Source organism: Schistocerca gregaria, chromosome 11 (genome assembly GCF_023897955.1).
Source record: "Schistocerca gregaria isolate iqSchGreg1 chromosome 11, iqSchGreg1.2, whole genome shotgun sequence".
NCBI lineage: Eukaryota > Metazoa > Arthropoda > Insecta > Orthoptera > Acrididae > Schistocerca > Schistocerca gregaria.
The window spans coordinates 54803562-54823296 of NC_064930.1; the positions used below are offsets into that span (position 1 = coordinate 54803562).

Below are 19735 nucleotides of genomic sequence, written 5' to 3' on the forward strand. Positions count from 1 at the left end.
GTCCGGTCCTGGCACTGTATCAGGGCAATTGGCGAGGGCAGCGAGGAATTCCCTCTCGCTGAAAGGAGCATTGTATTTTTCAGAACGACGTGTGTGGAACGATAACGGCGTCCGCTCGGCGCGCTCCTTTAGAGAGCAAAAGGCAGGAGGGTAAGTTGCAGTCGCAGAGCTCGTAGCAAAGTGCGTGGCAAGGTGGTCAGCAATGGTGGCGGCGTCCGTGCAGACAGCGCCGTCCAGGGAGATTCCAGGGACACCCATAGGGGTCTGGTATCCATAAATCCGCCGGATGCGGGACCACACGAGCGACGGGGAGACACGGGAGCCCAAGGTTGAAATGTACGTCTCCCAGCATTCCTGCTTACGCCGTGCAATAAGACGACGGGCCAAGGCACGGAGCTTCTTAAAGGCGATGAGGGTCTCCAGAGACGGGTGCCGCTTATGACGCTGGAGAGCCCGCCTACGGTCGCGAATAGCCTCAGCAATCTCCGGCGACCACCAGGGGACAGACTTCCTCCGAGGGAGTCCAGAAGAGCGAGGGATGGCAGTCTCGGCCGCAGAAATAATTGACGAGGTCAAGACACGGACCACCTCGTCAATGTCACCCTGTGGGAGAGAAGCAATGGTGGCAGCGGAAGTAAAAGCCGGCCAGTCAGCCCTGTGGAGAGCCCAGCGGGGCAGGCGCCCAGAAGAATGACACTGGGGCAGTGACAAATAGATGGGAAAATGGTCACTACCACACAGATCAGGATGAACTCTCCAGTGAAGGGATGGGACAAGTCCGGGGCTGCAAAGAGAGAGATCGATGGCCGAGAACGAGCCATGGGCCACACTGAAACGCATGGGAGGCTAAGGTCGAGCTGAGCCAACACCTGCTCCACAGCGCGACCACGGTCATCGGAAACAGTCCCACCCCATAGAGGGTTGTGGGCATTGAAATCGCCCAGAAGCAGCAATGGCGGCGGGAGTTGAGCCAGCAGCGCAGCCAAGACATGTCGGGGGAGTTGTCCATACGGAGGAACGTAAACAGAGCAAACAGTAATAGCCGGCGAGAGCTCAATCCTGACAGCGACTGCCTCTAAAGGCGTCAGAAGGGGTACTGGTGAGCTACAGACAGAGTGGTGAACAAAGAGGCAAACTCCACCTGAAGCTCGTTGACAGTCAGTGCGGTTCTTATAGTATCCCCGGGGTCCGCATTGCTGGAAACCAAGTTTCCTGAAGAGCAATGCACAGAACAGGGGAAACACTCAAAAGCATCCGGAGCTCAGGCAGGTGGCGGAAATAACCGCCGCAATTCCACTGGAGAATGGAAGCAGGAAGGGACTGGGAGGGCGTTAAGTCCACTAAGAGGCAGACGGCGCCGCAGAGTCAACGGCCGCCACCGAGCGAGAGTCAGCTGTGTCCATAGGAGAGGTCCCCGAGGGTTCCGTGAGGGCGAGATCCGCGGCAGAGGCGAGGATCTCCACCGCATCCCCAGAGCCAGAGCTATTGACAGCAGGCGGTACTGAAACTGCTGGAGCGTCCTTCTTCTTGGACACGTTCCGGTCCTTCTTCTCGCGTCTGTCCTTTGGCTTAGAGGGCTGGGAGAGTTTCTCTGAAGGAGCGTCGGAGGCTGACGACGACGCAGAAGCCCTACGACCAGCAGGTGGATGAACCTTCAGCCACTGGCTGACATCCGGCGGGGTAGCAGAAGAAACGGAAGAAGGGAGGGCCCCGAGGGACCCCTTCCGCGAGAGAGGAGCCGGCAGAGACGACGCCGGCAGAGAAGGGGGAGGGGGAGGGATCGAGCCCCCTGGTTTTGGAGCAGATGTCACTCCTGAAGCATGTGCGGGGGGAGTGACAGAAGGGGGTTTGCCCCCAACTGCTAAGGGGGCAACAGTGGAAGGCTTGCCCCCAGACACAAGGGGGGCAACTGAAGGCGGCACAGAGGAGGCGACAACTGCCGCCCGCGAGGGCGACGATAACGTAGCTGCAGCATAAGAAGTTTGAAGAGGGACAGGATGCAACCTTTCAAATTTCAGTTTTGCCTCGCGATAAGTAAGCCGGTCCAGGGTCTTAAATTCCATAATCTTCCTCTCCTTATGAAGAACGGGGCAGTCCGGCGAGCATGGAGAGTGGTGTTCCCCACAGTTGACACAGACAGGCGGAGGCGCACATGGAGAATCGGGATGAGAGGGGCGTCCGCAATCTCGACATGTGGCACTGGATGGGCAACGGGAGGACATATGCCCAAACTTCCAGCACTGGAAGCACCGCATCGGGGGAGGGACGTATGGCTTGACGTCACAACGGTAAACCATTACCTTGACCTTCTCAGGCAATACAGCACCCTCGAAGGCCAAGATAAAGGCACCGGTGGCCACCCTGTTGGTCTTGGGTCCTCTGTGCACATGACGGACAAAATGCACACCACGTCGTTCCAAGTCAGCTCTCAGCTCGTCATCGGACTGTAACAAGAGGTCGCGATGGTAAATAATCCCCTGGACCATATTTAAGCTACTGTGGGGAGTGACGGTAACAGGGACGTCTCCCAGCTTATCACACAAGAGCAACGCCCGTGACTGGGCTGGGGAGGCCGTCTTGAGGAGGATGGACCCATTCCTCATTTTAGACAAACCCGCCACTTCCCCAAACTTAACCTCCAGGTGTTCCACAAAAAACATAGGCTTTGTCGAAAGAAAGGAGTCACCATCAGTCCTGCTGCAGACAAGGTATTGTGGTACATAAGGCTCCTGCTTGGCACTAGATCTGCGTCCCTCCCATGGCGCAGCCAACGAGGGGAACGACTGAGGATCATATTGTGCAGCATCGAATTCAATTTTGCCTCGCTTAGAGACGCTGGTGGCAGTGCGACCACCAGCTTGGTGAGATTTATTGCGCTTCATTGCGCCACATCCGCCCAGATGCCACCTACTCCGAACGAGGGCTCTCCCCAAGGGCGCCACCCAGCCAAAGCAACGGGTACCTGGCCAATATCCCATTGCCCGGAGTCCCCGTGCCCCAGACAAGATGGGCACATACTCCTTGGCATGCATGGGGAGGAAACAGCTCTGGCATCTGTAGTGCGATCCCTGCGTGGTCAGGGGGCTACCACCAAGAGGGTACATGACGACCCCACCACAACGGACTGGCTACCGTGCTGGATTTTAGGTGTTGAAAGGGTCCACAGTTGCCGTGGGCGCTAAGAAGGGGATTGCGCACAAGACGAGGAGGCAACCCAGAAGACATGGGGTGTAAATCCCTCCACACGACAATAGATAGCATGCAATATGGAGGTGCACGATGGACCAATAGAAAAACACCACGTAAGGCGTCCTTCCCCAAATGGCACGCACTAACAATGGAAATTTTGAAAATGGCAGGTCAAACCCCGAGTGGGGACCATCACATAAGGCCGAAACTTTGAAGACTCCTTTTAGTCGCCTCTTACGACAGGCAGGAATACCGCGGGCCTATTCGTACCCCCGAACCCGCAGGGGGGATTCTTTTTTGTAGTCGTTGGTGAAAACTCACAGTGTTTGCTGTGCCGCCGAATAATAGGCGTCCAGTGTAAGTTTTCAATTGAAAGACATTACAATACATATCACAAAGAAGAGTGTAGTGTACTCAACAGTGAAGAACAGCAAGCAAAATTAAATGTCCTTCAGAAAATGGATGAGACACATCAACTCGATTTTACTGTACGTCAAAGTAACTGATACTTTTTGAACGCTTAGTTTCTTGTGTTACATTTACGTCTGTTTTACTGTACACTGTACTGTTTTCAATTTTCGAGAATGACAAAAACACTAAATCTTCACTGCGAGCAAGTTTTAAAATCGCATTAAGAATTGCACAATCTGGGAAATGTCTGATTGATGCTGCAGAACTTGCGTGTCCCACGAACGTTAGCAGGTTTCAAGAAATCAGTCTATCCAAACAAACAGTGGCAAGATGTATCAGTGCTATGGCCGGCGATCTGCACAGGCAGCTAATAAATAAGGCTAAATACTTTGTTGCTTTCTCTGTTCCGCTCGATGAAGCAACAGATCTTACAGTTACAGCCCAGGTTGTGATATACAAACGAAGTGTCGACAACGCACTTTGTGTAACAGAGGAGCGACATCTGTGCGTAGAAACATGCACTACATGAACGCTGACGGCTGCGGCGTGCACGTTGTGACCCGGAAGTTGCGCGTGTGCAAGAGCACCGCACGCATGCAGAATTTCTGGCCGGCCCTGCACTACAATATAAATTACTTTATATTAGAGTCAAGCTCCTTGTACAAGCATATTGGTAATTAGCTCAATCGAGATGTTAGGTTGTAAAACAGGAAGTACTCACAAATAACACTATTTGCTTGGAAAAAATTTAAGCATGGTTCGTTGACATTTGCAGGAACAAAAATATCTTGCAATTTCACAACCACTTGTAACTATAGCAACTGTAAACCCAACAGTGATGTCATATGTTGAAGCAAATCATTCTAAACAGTCCAAGGTTGAAAATATCTCCTGAAGGGTAGATGGGATGGTATCTGTGTTCTTCTCCTCACTTTCTTCCCATGATCCTTCTTGCATCTCATTTACACCTTTTGGCACACAAGATTGCACAGAAACACATAGGGCGACGCCGTCATGTGCAATAGGGCCGGACGGCTAAACTTCGATTTTCCGATATCAGTGACTTCCGTGAACGCTACTTTTTTGGTAATTGCAATTTGTCACAGTTAAAAACTGCAGTTAACGATTTCACAACTTGTATCCCTCCGCACTCCACTAATGCTTTTCTGCAATTTGTGCAAATTCTGTGACTTCTGCGATTTCTGTCATTTATCACTGGTAGATATTTCACTATCATAAGTTGCAAGTAAGAAGTGAACCATGTAAATACATTCAAGAAATACGTTCTTGCGTGTATAGGTGATTACTTTTCAGCACCTAAGGTTAACATTTCAATAACCCAACTGATAAAAAGTTACATGAAATGTATTAATATTTCCAACGATTTTTCCTCAGCTGTTAGGACACTTGCCCACAGACAGAATTTCATATCGACAAACAGTCAGTAACATCTACATTTTACTTATGTTCTTCCTTTGGCTCTAATTCTGAATTAACGGAACAGGTGTGAAAATATTGATAGTGTGATGTTGAGAATCATACCACTAATTACCACATAGGACCATAACAATTTTGTTTAGAATACAGATTGTAATCACATTACGTTCACAGGTATCTGAACTGCATTTCCAGTCACTCGATATAGTGGTAATTCAAAATATTGACAGAACTGGAAGAGATGCCACAGCATCTTTACACCGTTTTTGTCAGAAGTAAGGTTAATTTCTAAGTTTGTGAATGAACGTAATGACATTGTTTATGCAATGTGTGAAACCTCCTCCCCTCACTCCACTGCTTAAATTACCAGAAATATTAGCAGTTGTATAAAGTGAATTATATTGCTAGTAATTAGTAGCAGTATAAAAGTTTAATAATTCTTGTGATTTCCCAACAAGTTCCCATTTCGATTACTGGCTTCTCCGCGTAGCCCTCCACATCCAGAAGACATAACTGTGAAGATTCAAGATGACTCTTTAAGAACTTGCCGCTCAAAAGAGGCATATTTCGTAACACAAGTGTGCAAAATGTGTCATTGATGATAAATAAATGTGAACTACACTGTGAGTGCACAATGAAAATTCCATTCTCACCTTGTTTAAGCCATTCTATACCCCAAAGTTTTCTACTGTGTATTTAGTGACAAAGACTGCTGGAGTGTGATATTAATCTGTCAATTCCTCCTGACTTGAAATATTGGTTGTAATGACAGACTGACCTGTAGCACAGCCCAAGATCTAGGTTAGGTTGGAATGTTTCATGTTTTAAAATTAATAATGTGCTGGAAAAAACATTGGAAAGTACTGATCTTACATTTGAAAGTCAACATTGGGAAGAGTATTTAAAACAACCCTGCTTTTTTTTTAAGGCTTCTTGAGAAAAATTTATTTGTAACATATTCTGACTAATCAAAATTAGAATCTGTTTTACTGACAAAGTATCTGCCTACAAAGTTAACATTATACCTATTCTAAATCTATGCCACTGATTGGCTGTCTTCATTTAGATAAAACAGGAAAAAGAAAATAAAGAAAAAGAAATGTTTTACATTAATTTTCGACAGTCTTCTTATTTACCTTTTTTGCTTACAAATCCTATTGTCCTATGGTGTCACTATTTTTAATCACGATCACCACCACCACCACCACCACCACCACCACCACCACCACCACCAATATCTGGCTGTTTCTTAAAATATGTTGCGATTTCCAAGGTTGTGATTACTGTGGGACCTGAGAACACAGCTGTTTCTATTCAAATACATGTTGGATTTCACTTCCATACTGCTGCAATGCTATTGCAATGCCACTTGATTCCAGACACACACTGTTTGCCCACTGCTCTCTAATTGGATGTGTAGAATTAGCAGCTGACGCACCCCGGTTCGTTCCCTTCATACCTCACAGTCAGTGTCGACAACACTGTAGCACAAAAAGTGTAAGTAAGCCACTGACCTCTAGCTATACTCATACTGTCTCCTGCAGGAATGAATACTATACAAATTTAAAGTCACTTCGATTTCGAACACACTGCAGTTTAAACATGGTGCGTGATCACAGAAGGCCAAAGTACACTGTTTGTTTCCCACAGCTGGCAACAAGATGTAATTTGCTGTCTACTCACCACTTCCCTCCCTACACCCCACTAGCTCTCAGCCACTCTGGTGTCACTGTTCTCCCTCCAACTGTTCTGTAGTGCTGTGCTCGAGAAACTGCGGTATACAGATTGCAATAATTTCTACGGTGTGAGTAATATGTAGCAACAGCGACTAAGGCATTAATGAAATATCTCAAACACGATTCAGTCCAATTCTTGAACTTTCACTCGTCCCTCGAGAGACTGCATCTGTCGGTACTACGCTCTCCATAATGGGTCTTGCCACTGTAACCTATTCTGACAACAACAATTACAGTCAGTTTAATATAAATGATTTCATCTGTTAGGTATTTCATTCTAGGTTAATTTTCATTCTCTTTTCATGTGAATATCACCGTCATGTTCTAAAGGTGATTAAAAGCTGGTAATCTCTTTTACCTGGTGTTCTAATATATGAACAGCAAGTGAATGTCTCATTTACATCCCACTTAGAAAATCTTTATAGTCTCTCATAATCAAATACAATACTAATCTGTGTTTAGAATCAAGTAATGATTTTTGAAGATCACTTCTCCTTCTGAATGTTACCTTTAATTAAAAAGTAACATTAATGTTTGTACACGATACGCATACATGCATGAGAACTTTTATTGCAAACTTGTTTGAATAAAACAAAAGTTTGTACAATGATAGAATCTGGTGCTATTTCCTAGAGTACTCCGCAAAATTGTCAAATTTTAAGCAGATCAATAGATGGTTGTAGCGGCTAGTCCACCGTTTCTCACGTATCCACTGCACTAGCACCACGGGAGTTGAACGTCACACGACTGTTCGAGCAATCTCGATGCTGTACCGAGTGCTTCGGCACACTGGGAAATCTCGTTTGCACGGCCCTGCCTTTCAGAATTCTGCAAAATAAATCTGCATGTAACCTCAATGGCCAAAGCTTCATCTGTAAATGTAAGACAACCCCCATACACTCTATTAAACTACATCAAATCATTAACCTCAACAATAGTGTAATCGGTGACTATGAGACGACTCAGTACTTTCCGAATGCCAAATTTGGGGAAAAACCTCATCTTATAATAGAACAATGAAAAACAAACAATTTTTGACAAAATAATTTAATTGGATAGATAAAAAATTTATTCACCATGTGGCACCAGAAAACACAAGTAAAAGAAGGTTGAAAAAGGGCCATTTTTTTCCAACCTCCGATTGCTTAGTATAGAGTGGCAGAAAGTGCACACGCACTGTAGGCTACAGCGCAACTCTCTCACTACACAACTGCCGACCTCAGGGCATCAGTCTGCATTGCAATACAGCCACGTAAAAACGGCTGCTGTCATTGTTGCTCTTGCCAAGTGTGAATTACAAAGTGCAATTCAGTTTCTGCAAGCAGAAGGGAATAGTGCAGCAGAAATTCATCGGAGAATGAGCCGAGTGTACGGTAATAACTTGACGACCGACAGTGTTGTGGGCGAATGGTGCTGAAAGTTTATGGATGACATGCACGATGAAGGGGCCGCAGGACGCACGTCTGTCATTACAGCCAACTTTGTCGAACGAGTTCAGAGAATGGTTAGAGAAAATCGTAAGTTCACCATAGCTGCTTTGTCTATGGGAATTCTCGAAGTTTCAAGCTCTGTCATACACTTTTTTGTTACTGAACATGTAGGCTACAAAAAACTTTGTGCTCGTCAGGTCCCAAACATATTGACGGATGCCAACAAAAGTCACCGAGTTGCGTCAGCTTTGAATTTCCTCGACCATTATCACAATGAAGGAGAGAACTTTACGAAATCAACTGTTACTGCAGATAAACTTGGATCCAATAGAACAAACTGGAACCAAAATGACAATCACAACAACAGGTGCATCCAAATTCACCAAACAAACGAACAAAACTCAAAACCACAACAGAAAGGTTATGGCCACCATGTTTTGGGACCGAAAATGTGTGTTGCTTGTAGAGTTTATGTAGCGCAGAATCACAATCAATGCAGAGTGGGAGATGGTAGAAGGGGGGGGCGAGCGGGAAAGGGGGGGGGGGCGGGAGCGGCAGAAAGGGGGGGGGAGGCGGGAGCGGCAGAAAGGGGGGGAGGCGGGAGCGGCAGAAAGGGGGGGGAGGCGGGAGCGGCAGAAAGGGGGGGGAGGCGGGAGCGGCAGAAAGGGGGGGGGGAGGCGGGAGCTGCAGAAAGGGGGGGGGAGGCGGGAGCGGCAGAAAGGGGGGGGAGGCGGGAGCGGCAGAAAGGGGGGGGAGGCGGGAGCGGCAGAAAGGGGGGGGAGGCGGGAGCGGCAGAAAGGGGGGGAGGCGGGAGCGGCAGAAAGGGGGGGAGGCGGGAGCGGCAGAAAGGGGGGGGAGGCGGGAGCGGCAGAAAGGGGGGGGAGGCGGGAGCGGCAGAAAGGGGGGGGGAGGCGGGAGCGGCAGAAAGGGGGGGGGGAGGCGGGAGCGGCAGAAAGGGGGGGGGAGGCGGGAGCGGCAGAAAGGGGGGGGGGAGGCGGGAGCGGCAGAAAGGGGGGAGCGTCAGAAACGGGGGGGGAGCGGCAGAAACGGGGGGGGAGCGGCAGAAACGGGGGGGGGGGAGCGGCAGAAACGGGGGGGGGGGAGCGGCAGAAACGGGGGGGGGGGGAGCGGCAGAAACGGGGGGGGGGGAGCGGCAGAAACGGGGGGGGGCGGAAGAAACGGGGGGGGAGCGGCAGAAACGGGGGGGGGAGCGGCAGAAACGGGGGGGGGGAGCGGCAGAAACGGGGGGGGGGAGCGGCAGAAACGGGGGGGGGGAGCGGCAGAAACGGGGGGGGGGAGCGGCAGAAACGGGGGGGGGGGAGCGGCAGAAACGGGGGGGGGGAGCGGCAGAAACGGGGGGGGGGGAGCGGCAGAAACGGGGGGGGGGGAGCGGCAGAAACGGGGGGGGGGGAGCGGCAGAAACGGGGGGGGGAGCGGCAGAAACGGGGGGGGGAGCGGCAGAAACGGGGGGGGAGCGGCAGAAACGGGGGGGGGAGCGGCAGAAACGGGGGGGGGGAGCGGCAGAAACGGGGGGGGAGCGGCAGAAACGGGGGGGGAGCGGCAGAAACGGGGGGGGAGCGGCAGAAACGGGGGGGGAGCGGCAGAAAGGGGGGGGAGCGGCAGAAAGGGGGGGGAGCGGCAGAAAGGGGGGGGAGCGGCAGAAAGGGGGGGGAGCGGCAGAAAGGGGGGGGAGCGGCAGAAAGGGGGGGGAGCGGCAGAAAGGGGGGGGAGCGGCAGAAAGGGGGGGGAGCGGCAGAAAGGGGGGGGAGCGGCAGAAAGGGGGGGGAGCGGCAGAAAGGGGGGGGAGCGGCAGAAAGGGGGGGGAGCGGCAGAAAGGGGGGGGAGCGGCAGAAAGGGGGGGGAGCGGCAGAAAGGGGGGGGAGCGGCAGAAAGGGGGGGAGCGGCAGAAAGGGGGGGGAGCGGCAGAAAGGGGGGGGAGCGGCAGAAAGGGGGGGGAGCGGCAGAAAGGGGGGGGAGCGGCAGAAAGGGGGGGGAGCGGCAGAAAGGGGGGGAGCGGCAGAAAGGGGGGGGAGCGGCAGAAAGGGGGGGGGAGCGGCAGAAAGGGGGGGAGCGGCAGAAGGGGGGGGAGCAGCAGAAGGGGGGGGAGCAGCAGAAGGGGGGGGAGCAGCAGAAGGGGGAGGGGGAGAGAGAGACCGTCCTCGTAATTAGGTAAGCTTTCGGAGCCAGTGGCTCTTTCTTCAGGCAGAAGGGTTGAAGGCAAAGGAAGAAGGGGTGAAGGAAAAGGACTGGAGAAATTTCCTGGCAGAATAAAACGGTATGCCCGACCAAGACTCGGACCTTTGCCTTTCGCAGACAAGTGCTCTACCATCTGAGCCACCGAAGGAAAGGTGCCGAGATCGAGTCTCGGTCGGGTACACAGTTTTAATCTGCTAGGACGTTTCATATCAGCGCACACTCCGCTGCAGAGTGAAAATCTTATTCAGGACTGGAGAAGTCTAGGAAAAGTGGTAGATGTCAGGAAAGTCACCAAGAACGGAGGGTCAGGGGGACTTACCACATGGGATGAGAAGGAAATAGGGAATCTTATAATACAGTTAATACAGTATCCCTGTGCTATGTATGTGGTGCCTTTTCTTTCGGACATGCCTGAAAGAACAGACACATTTTTGATCCTGCAGCCACTATGGATCAAGGCACAAAGGAATTAAGAGACATCAGCTGCCAGTGTTTTTGATTTAAGTCACTGGAGAAAGTTGAGAATTTGTGCCGGACCAAGATTCAACAGCCAATGATTTCTTCAGTGCAGATGCACACCAAGCTCGAATTCTTATGGGAGTCTGTGAGATGCCACATATAATGAGGCTAATGAGCAGGGGTACTACATCAGTAGTGTGTGATTTAAGTTGAGAATTTGAGTCTGATGAGAGACTGCAGTTGTGGTGACCACTGTGTCCAGATGACGTAGAGATCAATGTATCTGCCTAGTAAGCGAGAGACCTGGGTTCGAATCCTGGTCCACCAAAAATTTTCAACCTGCCCCACTGACATAAATTGATGCCCACTGGCAGCTAATGTGGTTAATTCCTTTGTGTCTTTATCCCTTAACAGTTCACAGAATTTACTATCTGCCTTACTCCCTATTCATGACGAATCTTACTCCCATTTCCACCATTTTCTGCTGTTGTTGATATCACCTTATTCTCAACTGCCCAGAAATTCTTATCTTCTTTCTATTTCATTTCAATGGCCACTGTGGTGTCTAGACTGAGCCTCTGCATTTCCCTTTACACATTTTCTATTTTTCCTACCATATTCAGACTTCTGACATTCCATGCTCTGTCTCACAAAACATTAATGTTTCATTGGTTATTCAATCTTGTTCTCATGGTCACCTCCGACTTAGCATTTCTCTCCTGCAGATCCAAATATGGGATTAATTCTGAATCTTGCCAATGAAGAGGTCATCATGATTTTTTTTAAAATTACAATTCATATGACCTGAGGATATGTATCATGTGGTTTTCATTGCCTTCTGCATCCTCATACTTTTGATTGTAGCTGAAACTTCCACATTATAGGGGAAAAACCTTTGTCTGCTCTTTCACCCACTTTGACGACGGCATTGGGAGAACAAAGGTGACTCTTTGTGCATAAAGTATTTAGCTATCATTGCTGATAATTTCTAATCAAAATTTAAGTAGTTTCAGAACATTGTGATTAATAGTCAAAGACACCTCCTCAAGCACCTAATTCGTATCCGACAGGCACTGAAGTATGAAGACTATGTCAAACGTGCGTATTATGCTACGAAAATGCTGGAAACCACGGATGGAAAAACATTTGTTGCACACCTCACTTTTTACGAGACAACCTTCCACATTAAGTGACAAGGTTAAGTGGCACAAAATTCAAATATGGGGTACAGAAAAGCCCTCGTGTGTAATGGAACAGCAGCACAACTCACCGATAGTTAATACATTCTGTGTGATGAGAGCATAAAAGTTGTGTGGGCCGCTTTTCTTCACTGAAATGTGTTTAAACATTCACCTGGACCTGCTCGAGCACTGGCTGATGGCACAGTTCGATACAGATGCCACGGATAACTCTTATCAAGATGGGGAATAGATGGTGGCACATTTTTAAATTGTCATCTTCCATACTGTCGTATCGGTCGTAATGGACAGGACGACACTGTGTCCTGATCTCCACACACTTGTAAATTCCTTTTTAGGAACGCGGCAGACCTTGCTTATGTGGCTCCTTAGCCGAAAGCAATTCCAGAACTGGAAATGCACATTTCTAATGCGCTCACACTGGCAGCTCTACATATGTCGTAGATTGTACGGTATCCAAGAAATGATTGCTTAAAAGTTGTCTGTGTAATCGAGGACAGTCATATAAAACACCTATAAAGTACAAAGAAAAAGTTTTTTTTTTTTAAAACTGTCTTTACATTCTCTTTAAATCTTATCAATGTGTGACTGTGTGTAAAATAGCTACAGCTGCCGACAACTGCTATACGCATTTTTAATTGCCCTGTGTTATCCAGCAAAATGGTGTCATCTACCTGTCAGGTCACACTGCCCGACAAGGCGCCATTCAGTGATACGCTCGCTACTCACATATTCTCATACTCCAGATCGTCCTCGTATCTGCTGAAGAGGTCAGTTGCGTTGATGTGGACCGTGACATTGCCTTTAGGGTTGGTGCGCTGTTGCAGCCGACGTTCCTCGCGCTCCCTGGAAAGACAGAAGCAGTCCACTAATATCACAGCCCGGAAATCACAAAAACGACACTGCACAGTTTTATCAATTATTTCATTTTAAGTTTTTACTGTTCACTAAAATTTAAAAAAAGAAGTTATTTTGGAATATTGTTCAGATAAGAAAGATTGGCTCAGGCACCTACAATGAAAAGACTTGTTGTCAACAACCAGTTGTGTTTTATTTAAATTTATCTGCAGTGTACCGGATTTGTTAGGCACCAGTGACCGTAGCAGTCTGGTCCCTTTAATCCTACAAACCAACCAACCGGATTTGTTAATGTCATCAACTGTGTTACAAATTTATGAAATAATTTTACTGCTTAAGTCACTTTGTATTAATATTTATGAACACAATGTGTTTTGGCAGCACACAACAAGGACAATGACCATCTATTCCAGGACATCACAAATGATCATCATATCTCTGTATACAAAATACAATGTCCTTGCTGACCGACTCATCACACACACACACACACACACACACACACACACACACACACACACACACACACACACACAAACTTAGCCTACATGTGTAAACTTTCCAAACGATGAAGATAAACTATGATATTAAATGGAAAAAAATATTATTCCGTCCTGCTTTAGAGAAATTAGCTCCTGTATTGTAAATTGGCACTTTGTAGTGTACGAACAACACAGATACAGTATTCAAGAGAAAATAACTATTCTGAACTCTGGTCATCACCCCCATCTCCGTCCTTCAGCATCACTGTGTTGTTGGAACACATCAGTAATAATCTCCTCATACTGCAGAACGGCACACACGACGAGATCGCCGTCATAACGTACAAAACTGACGAAATCTGCACCCTCCAGTACAACCAGCTCATTACGAGACACGACTTCACCATAACAACCGTCATCGTCACCAGTGGCAGTCTCTTCCAGGAACGTAGCGACTTTACGGAAACAGTTGATACCATCTTCCAGGCAGCTGAAATAAAGTCCGAAGCTTGTAGTAAGGTAATCCAGATAGTTTCACTTCCTGCGTCAGGCAATACTATCAAACATTGAACCATTTTTTTCCCCTCTGAAATTTGCAGTAATGTCCAAATAAAGTGACTGTCGAACACTGGTGTAGTTTGCAGAGAGAACTTTCACTCAAACTATTTGGGGAGATGTGCTGCTTATCAATCCATAAGAAGAACTATCATCTTTTTTATCCTGATGTCTCGTTCTTTTAATAATTTTTCCATTAAAATCTAGCCATCCAAGAATTTTTATTGGGCTTGTATTCCATAGATTTTGTCTTTACACCTTTGCTGTACCTTTGGTCCTTGGATTTTCTTATCACAAGTGGGTAAACTTGTCAGATCCATCTGCATTTATGGCGAGACAGAACTGTCGTGTGAATTTTACTTTTCTTCCCTCCATTGTGTGAGTCACTGTTCTCAGCTAATGTTTTATTAGGAAGTACACTGTAGAATAGACTGCCCTTATCACTGCTGTAGATGTTTTGAGGTTGGTAATCTCTTAAGATACCCAACAGAAACTTCTGAATCCAGTGTTGCACCGTGACATTTCTGACAGCTTTTCATTCAATGGAAATTGTTCCCTGCAATTCCACGACAATCCTGGTCATGTCCAAGTCCTTGTAAGCATCCTGATGAAGCCTTAAAATCAGCAATCATGTTCAGATGTCTAGATTAGATTAGATTAGATTAATACTTGTTACATAGATCATGAATACGACACTTCGTAATGATGTGGAACGTGTCAGGTTAATAAAAGATGTCTGTACAAGAAATTACATTACACAAAATATTGCATGACACTAATGATTAAGTTGTTTTTTTTTTTTTTTTTTTTTTTTTTTCCTTTACTTAGTTTATATCTAAAAATTCAGCCAATGAGTAGAAGGATAGAAGGAGTTGTCATCTAGAAATTCTTTTAACAACAAAGATTCCAAGACTTACCAAGCGGGAAAGCGCCGGCAGACAGGCACATTAACAAAACACACAAACACACACACAGAATTACTAGCTTTCGCAACCGATGGTTGCTTCTTCAGGAAGGAGAGGGAAAGACGAAAGGATGTGGGAAGAAGCAACCATCGGTTGCGAAAGCTAGTAATTCTGTGTGTGTGTTTGTGTGTTTTGTTAATGTGCCTGTCTGCCGGCGCTTTCCCGCTTGGTAAGTCTTGGAATCTTTGTTTTTAATATATTTTTCCCATGTGGAAGTTTCTTTCTATTTTATTTACATCATCAGAAATTCTTTTAATTTATTTTTAAATGTTGGTTGGCTATGTCAGGCTTCTGATGCTGTTTGGTAGGTGCCCAAAGACTTTTGTGGCAGCATAATTTACCCCTTTCTGTGCCAAAGTCAGATTTAACCCTGCATAGTGAAGATCATCCTTTCTCCTGGTGTTATAGGTATGCACACTGCTATTACTTTTGAATTGGGTTGGATTATTATCAACAAATTTCATAAGGGAATATATATACTGTGAGGTTACTGTGAGGATCCCTAGATCCTTAAATAGATGTCTGCAGGATGACAGTGGGTGGGCTCCAGCAATTATTCTGATTACACGTTTTTGTGCAATGAACACTTTTCTACTCAACGATGAATTACCCCAGAATATGATGCCATACGAAAGCAGTGAATGAAAGTAGGCATAGTAAGCTAATTTACTGAGATTCTTATCACCAAAATTTGCAATAACCCTAATAGCATACGTAGCTGAACTCAGACGTTTCAGCAGACCATCAATGTGTTGCTTCCAGTTTAACCTCTCATCAATGGACACACCTAAAAATTTTGAAAATTCTACCTTAGCTACAGACTTCTGTTCAAATTCTATATTTATTACTGGAGTTTTGCCATTTACTGTACGGAACTGTATATACTGTGTTTTATCAAAATTTAAAGGGAGTCCGTTTGCTGAGAACCACTTAATAATTTTGTGAAAAACATCATTTACAATTAATCACTTAGTTCTTGGTTTTTGGATGTTATTACTATACTTGTATTATCAGCAAAAAGAACTAACTTTGCATCTTCGTCAATGTGGAATGGTAAGTCATTAATGTATATCAAGAACAGTAAAGGACCTAAGACCGAACCCTGTGGGACTCCGTACTTGATAGCCCCCCAGTTTGAGGAATCAGCTGTTGTTTTAACATTACACGAACCACTTATTTCAACTTTCTGCATTCTTCCAGTTAAGTATGAATTAAACCATTTGTGCACTGCCCCACTCAAACCATAATGATTTAGCTTATCTAAAAGAATTCCATGATTTACACAATCAAAGGCCTTTGAGAGATCACAAAAAATACCAATGGGTGATGTCCGGTTATTCAGAGCATTTAATATTTGATCAGTGAAAGCATATATAGCATTTTCTGTTGAAAAGCCTTTCTGAAAACCAAACTGACATTTTGTTAGTACTTTATTTTTACAAATATGGGAGGCTACTCTTGAATACATTACTTTCTCAAAAATTTTTGATAGAGCTGTCAGAAGAGAGATTGGGCGGTAGTTGTTGACATCCGACGTATCCCCCTTTTTATGCAATGGTTTTACAATGGCATATTTCAGTCTATCAGGGAAAACACCATGCTCCAAAGAGCTATTACATACGTGGCTGAGAATCCTACTTATCTGTGGGGAACAAGCTTTAAGTACTTTGCTCGAAATGCCATCAATTCCGTAAGAGCTTTTACTTTTCAGTGAGTTTATTATTTTACTGATTTCAGAGGGAGAGGTTGGTGGAATTACAGTTGTTTCAAACTGCGCAGGTATGGCCTCTTCTATTAATAGCCTTGCCTCTTCTAGTGAAGATCTAGATCCTATTTTCTCCACAACATTTAAAAAATGATTATTCAAAATATTTTCAATTTCTGATTGTTTGTTAGTGCACTTGTCATTCAGTTTTATTGCACTAAAGTCTTCCTGTGCTCTTGGTTGCCCTGTTTCCCTTTCAATAATATTCCAAATTGCTTTAATTTTATTATCAGAGTTACTGATCTCAGACATGATACACATGCTTCTGGACTTTTTAATAACTTTTCTTAGTACCGCACAATAGTTTTTATAATATTGAACAATTTCGGGGTCAGTACTCCCTCTTGCTGTTAGATACAGTTCTCTTTTACAGTTGCAAGATATTCTTATTCCTTTAGTTAGCCAAGGTTTTTTATATGTTTTCTTGGAATTATGTTTAACTATTTTCTTGGGAAAACAATTTTCAAATACCCTTAAAAATGTATTGTGAAATAAGTTATATTTCAAGTTTGCATCGGGTTCCTTATACACTTCATCCCAGTCTAGCTGCTGTAGGCTTTCCCTAAAGTTTGCAATATTTATATTGTTAATTGAACGCACTGCTTTGAAAGTCTGATTTATTATACTGCATGGAGCTATGTCATGTACTGTAACAAGCTGTGCACTATGATCTGAAAGACCATTCTCAACAGGATAAGCATTTATGTCCTTAAACTTATCTTGGTCTACAAAAAAGTTATCTATCAATGTACTGCTGTTCTTTGTTATCCGAGTAGGAAAATCAATGACGGAGCTCAAATTGAAAGAACTGAGTAATACTAAAAGGTCATTCTTCCTATTACACTCTTTCAGGGAATCAACATTGAAATCCCCACAAATGATAATTTGCTTCCCCCTGTCTGACAGATAGCACAACAAAGCATCCAAGTTTTCTAGAAATAGCTGGAAATTCCCTGAGGGGGACCTATACACTGTTACAATTATGAAAGTGCCATCATTTAGTTTAAGTTCAGTGGCACATGCTTCCATATTTTTTAGTTTCTATTTTTTAGTTTCTAAATTTTTTGCACTGTGGAAGCTTTTGACATATATGGCAACTCCTCCTCTCATCATATTATCTCTACTTACATGTGCAGCTAATTTGTACCCATTGATGCTAACCTTTTGCATATCAGTGACAATGTGATGCTCAGACAGGCATAGTATATCTATTACATTCTCGGTTTCTATATCTTCTAAACAAAGCAGAAGCTCATCAATTTTATTCTTCAATCCCCCAATATTTTGATGAAATATACTAACAGTATTTTTCACTTTACTTTTGTGAGTATCTTGAACTTTTTTAACATCTTTAGTACTTGCCTGGCTGACTTTCCCACTGGACACTGATCTTACACTAAAAAAGAGTTTCCACCATGAGATGTAGTTCCTCCTCCCTTTAAATTTCCTGCTATCAGCCCAGCCAGTTTACCCTTCCCTTTCCTGTTGAGGTGTAGGCCATGTCTAGTATAGTCCCACCTACAGAGTGAATCAACAGGAACCACACCAATGTGAGACCCTGCACCAGATCCAAGTAGCCGTTCCAACTCCAAATTAACTCTCCTGACAGAAGAGGTCAAATGAGGTCGGTCGTGGCACTCCAGAACCGACACAAACCCAACACTGGTATGATTCGATGCCGATGCAATCTTTGCCAGGTCACACTTTATGCTGTACCCCGGATCTCTGTCGATACTGTTGCCCGGCCCACCCACAATAACCACGGTGTCTTCCTTAGTAAAACCTTTACATAGTGAACCTAAATCCTCTGTAACCTGCCCAAGTTCAGCACTAGGTTTGAAAAAACTTGTGACCTGGTAATCCAACCCTAATTCATCCTGCAGAAGTTGGCCCACACCCCTAGCATGCGAACTACCTAGCAACAAGACTTTCTTTCTCTTTGCAGACTTCCCTACATTCTTAATCAATTTGCTGGTGAAAGCTTGTTGAGCCCTGTCTACATCTACTTCTGTGAGAGGCTCATCAGTTTCTGACTGAGGCAACAGGTCAAACCTATTTTGTACATTAATAACAAAGCTGTCAGAAGAATTTCTTGGCCTGTTCCTCATGCCTGTTGCCACTTCCCACCCCTGTTTACCCTTCTCCCCCCTTAACCTGCCCAGTTCTCGCCTAGCCTCATCTAACTCAGCCTGAAGGGCAGCAATTTTCCCCTCCTGTTCCACAATCTTCCTATCTCTACTGCATAGCCTACAGAACCACTGATGAGTCTCGCTCATTTTCCCAATTCCCACGCCACTACAGTCGCCCCAATGAAAGAAGTTACTACATCCATCACACCAGACCCCGGAGCTAACGATCCTACGGCACGTCAGGCACTTTACACTCATGGTACAAATTGATTTTAGTGACAGAAAGACAATTAAGTTACCAGAAAACAATGAAAATACGTGTACGAAAAATTAGGCCTACTCGCGACTATGTAAACAGTGGTTCAGAAGTTTTTTTACTGGAAATTACTTAAGAGATGACGATACTCCACAGATATAAAGGGGCAGCAAACGTATTTAGCACACTAAACTATCAGTAAATGCACTTAAGATTGCGGTATGAAGTTTAATCTGAAAACTCAAAAGTTCGGCCTGGCCGCGATATGTAAACAAAACGAACTTTACGTGATTACTGTGAAAATACGCGAGTAAGACAAAAACCTTTAATGGTACGCTTACAGAGCACTATAATTAACGTAATAAATTAGTTTAAAGTGTTAAAAACAGTTTATTACTACTTAAATTACTTATCTTGTACAAGAGCTGTGACTCAGACGTCCGTGTAGCAGGCGCAGGGCTACCAACTAGATAAATCTATCACCTTTGCTTTCAGCACGTCACTATTAATGGGTGGAGCTGCAGCCCACTTTTGTCAGACACACTTAAAAAGTGCTTTTCCAAATCTATGTACCTCCTTCTTGCTGAGAGCTGCATTTAGTCAATTTGCACAATTTTTAAAATGTGTTCAAAACACTGTTTTTTGCTAATGACTGTACATAGTGTGGC

The 19735-nt window shown here is 45.4% G+C and overlaps 1 protein-coding gene across 1 annotated transcript in view; it reads right to left on the reverse strand.

The window, feature by feature from the left end:
- Positions 1 to 19735, reverse strand: part of LOC126295183 (dnaJ homolog subfamily C member 11) — a 117562-nt gene that overhangs the window by 64510 nt on the left and 33317 nt on the right. The window contains exon 5 of the mRNA XM_049987489.1: positions 12787 to 12903. Coding sequence (XP_049843446.1) covers positions 12787 to 12903 — 117 coding nt within the window. The remainder of the gene's footprint in view (positions 1 to 12786; positions 12904 to 19735) is intronic.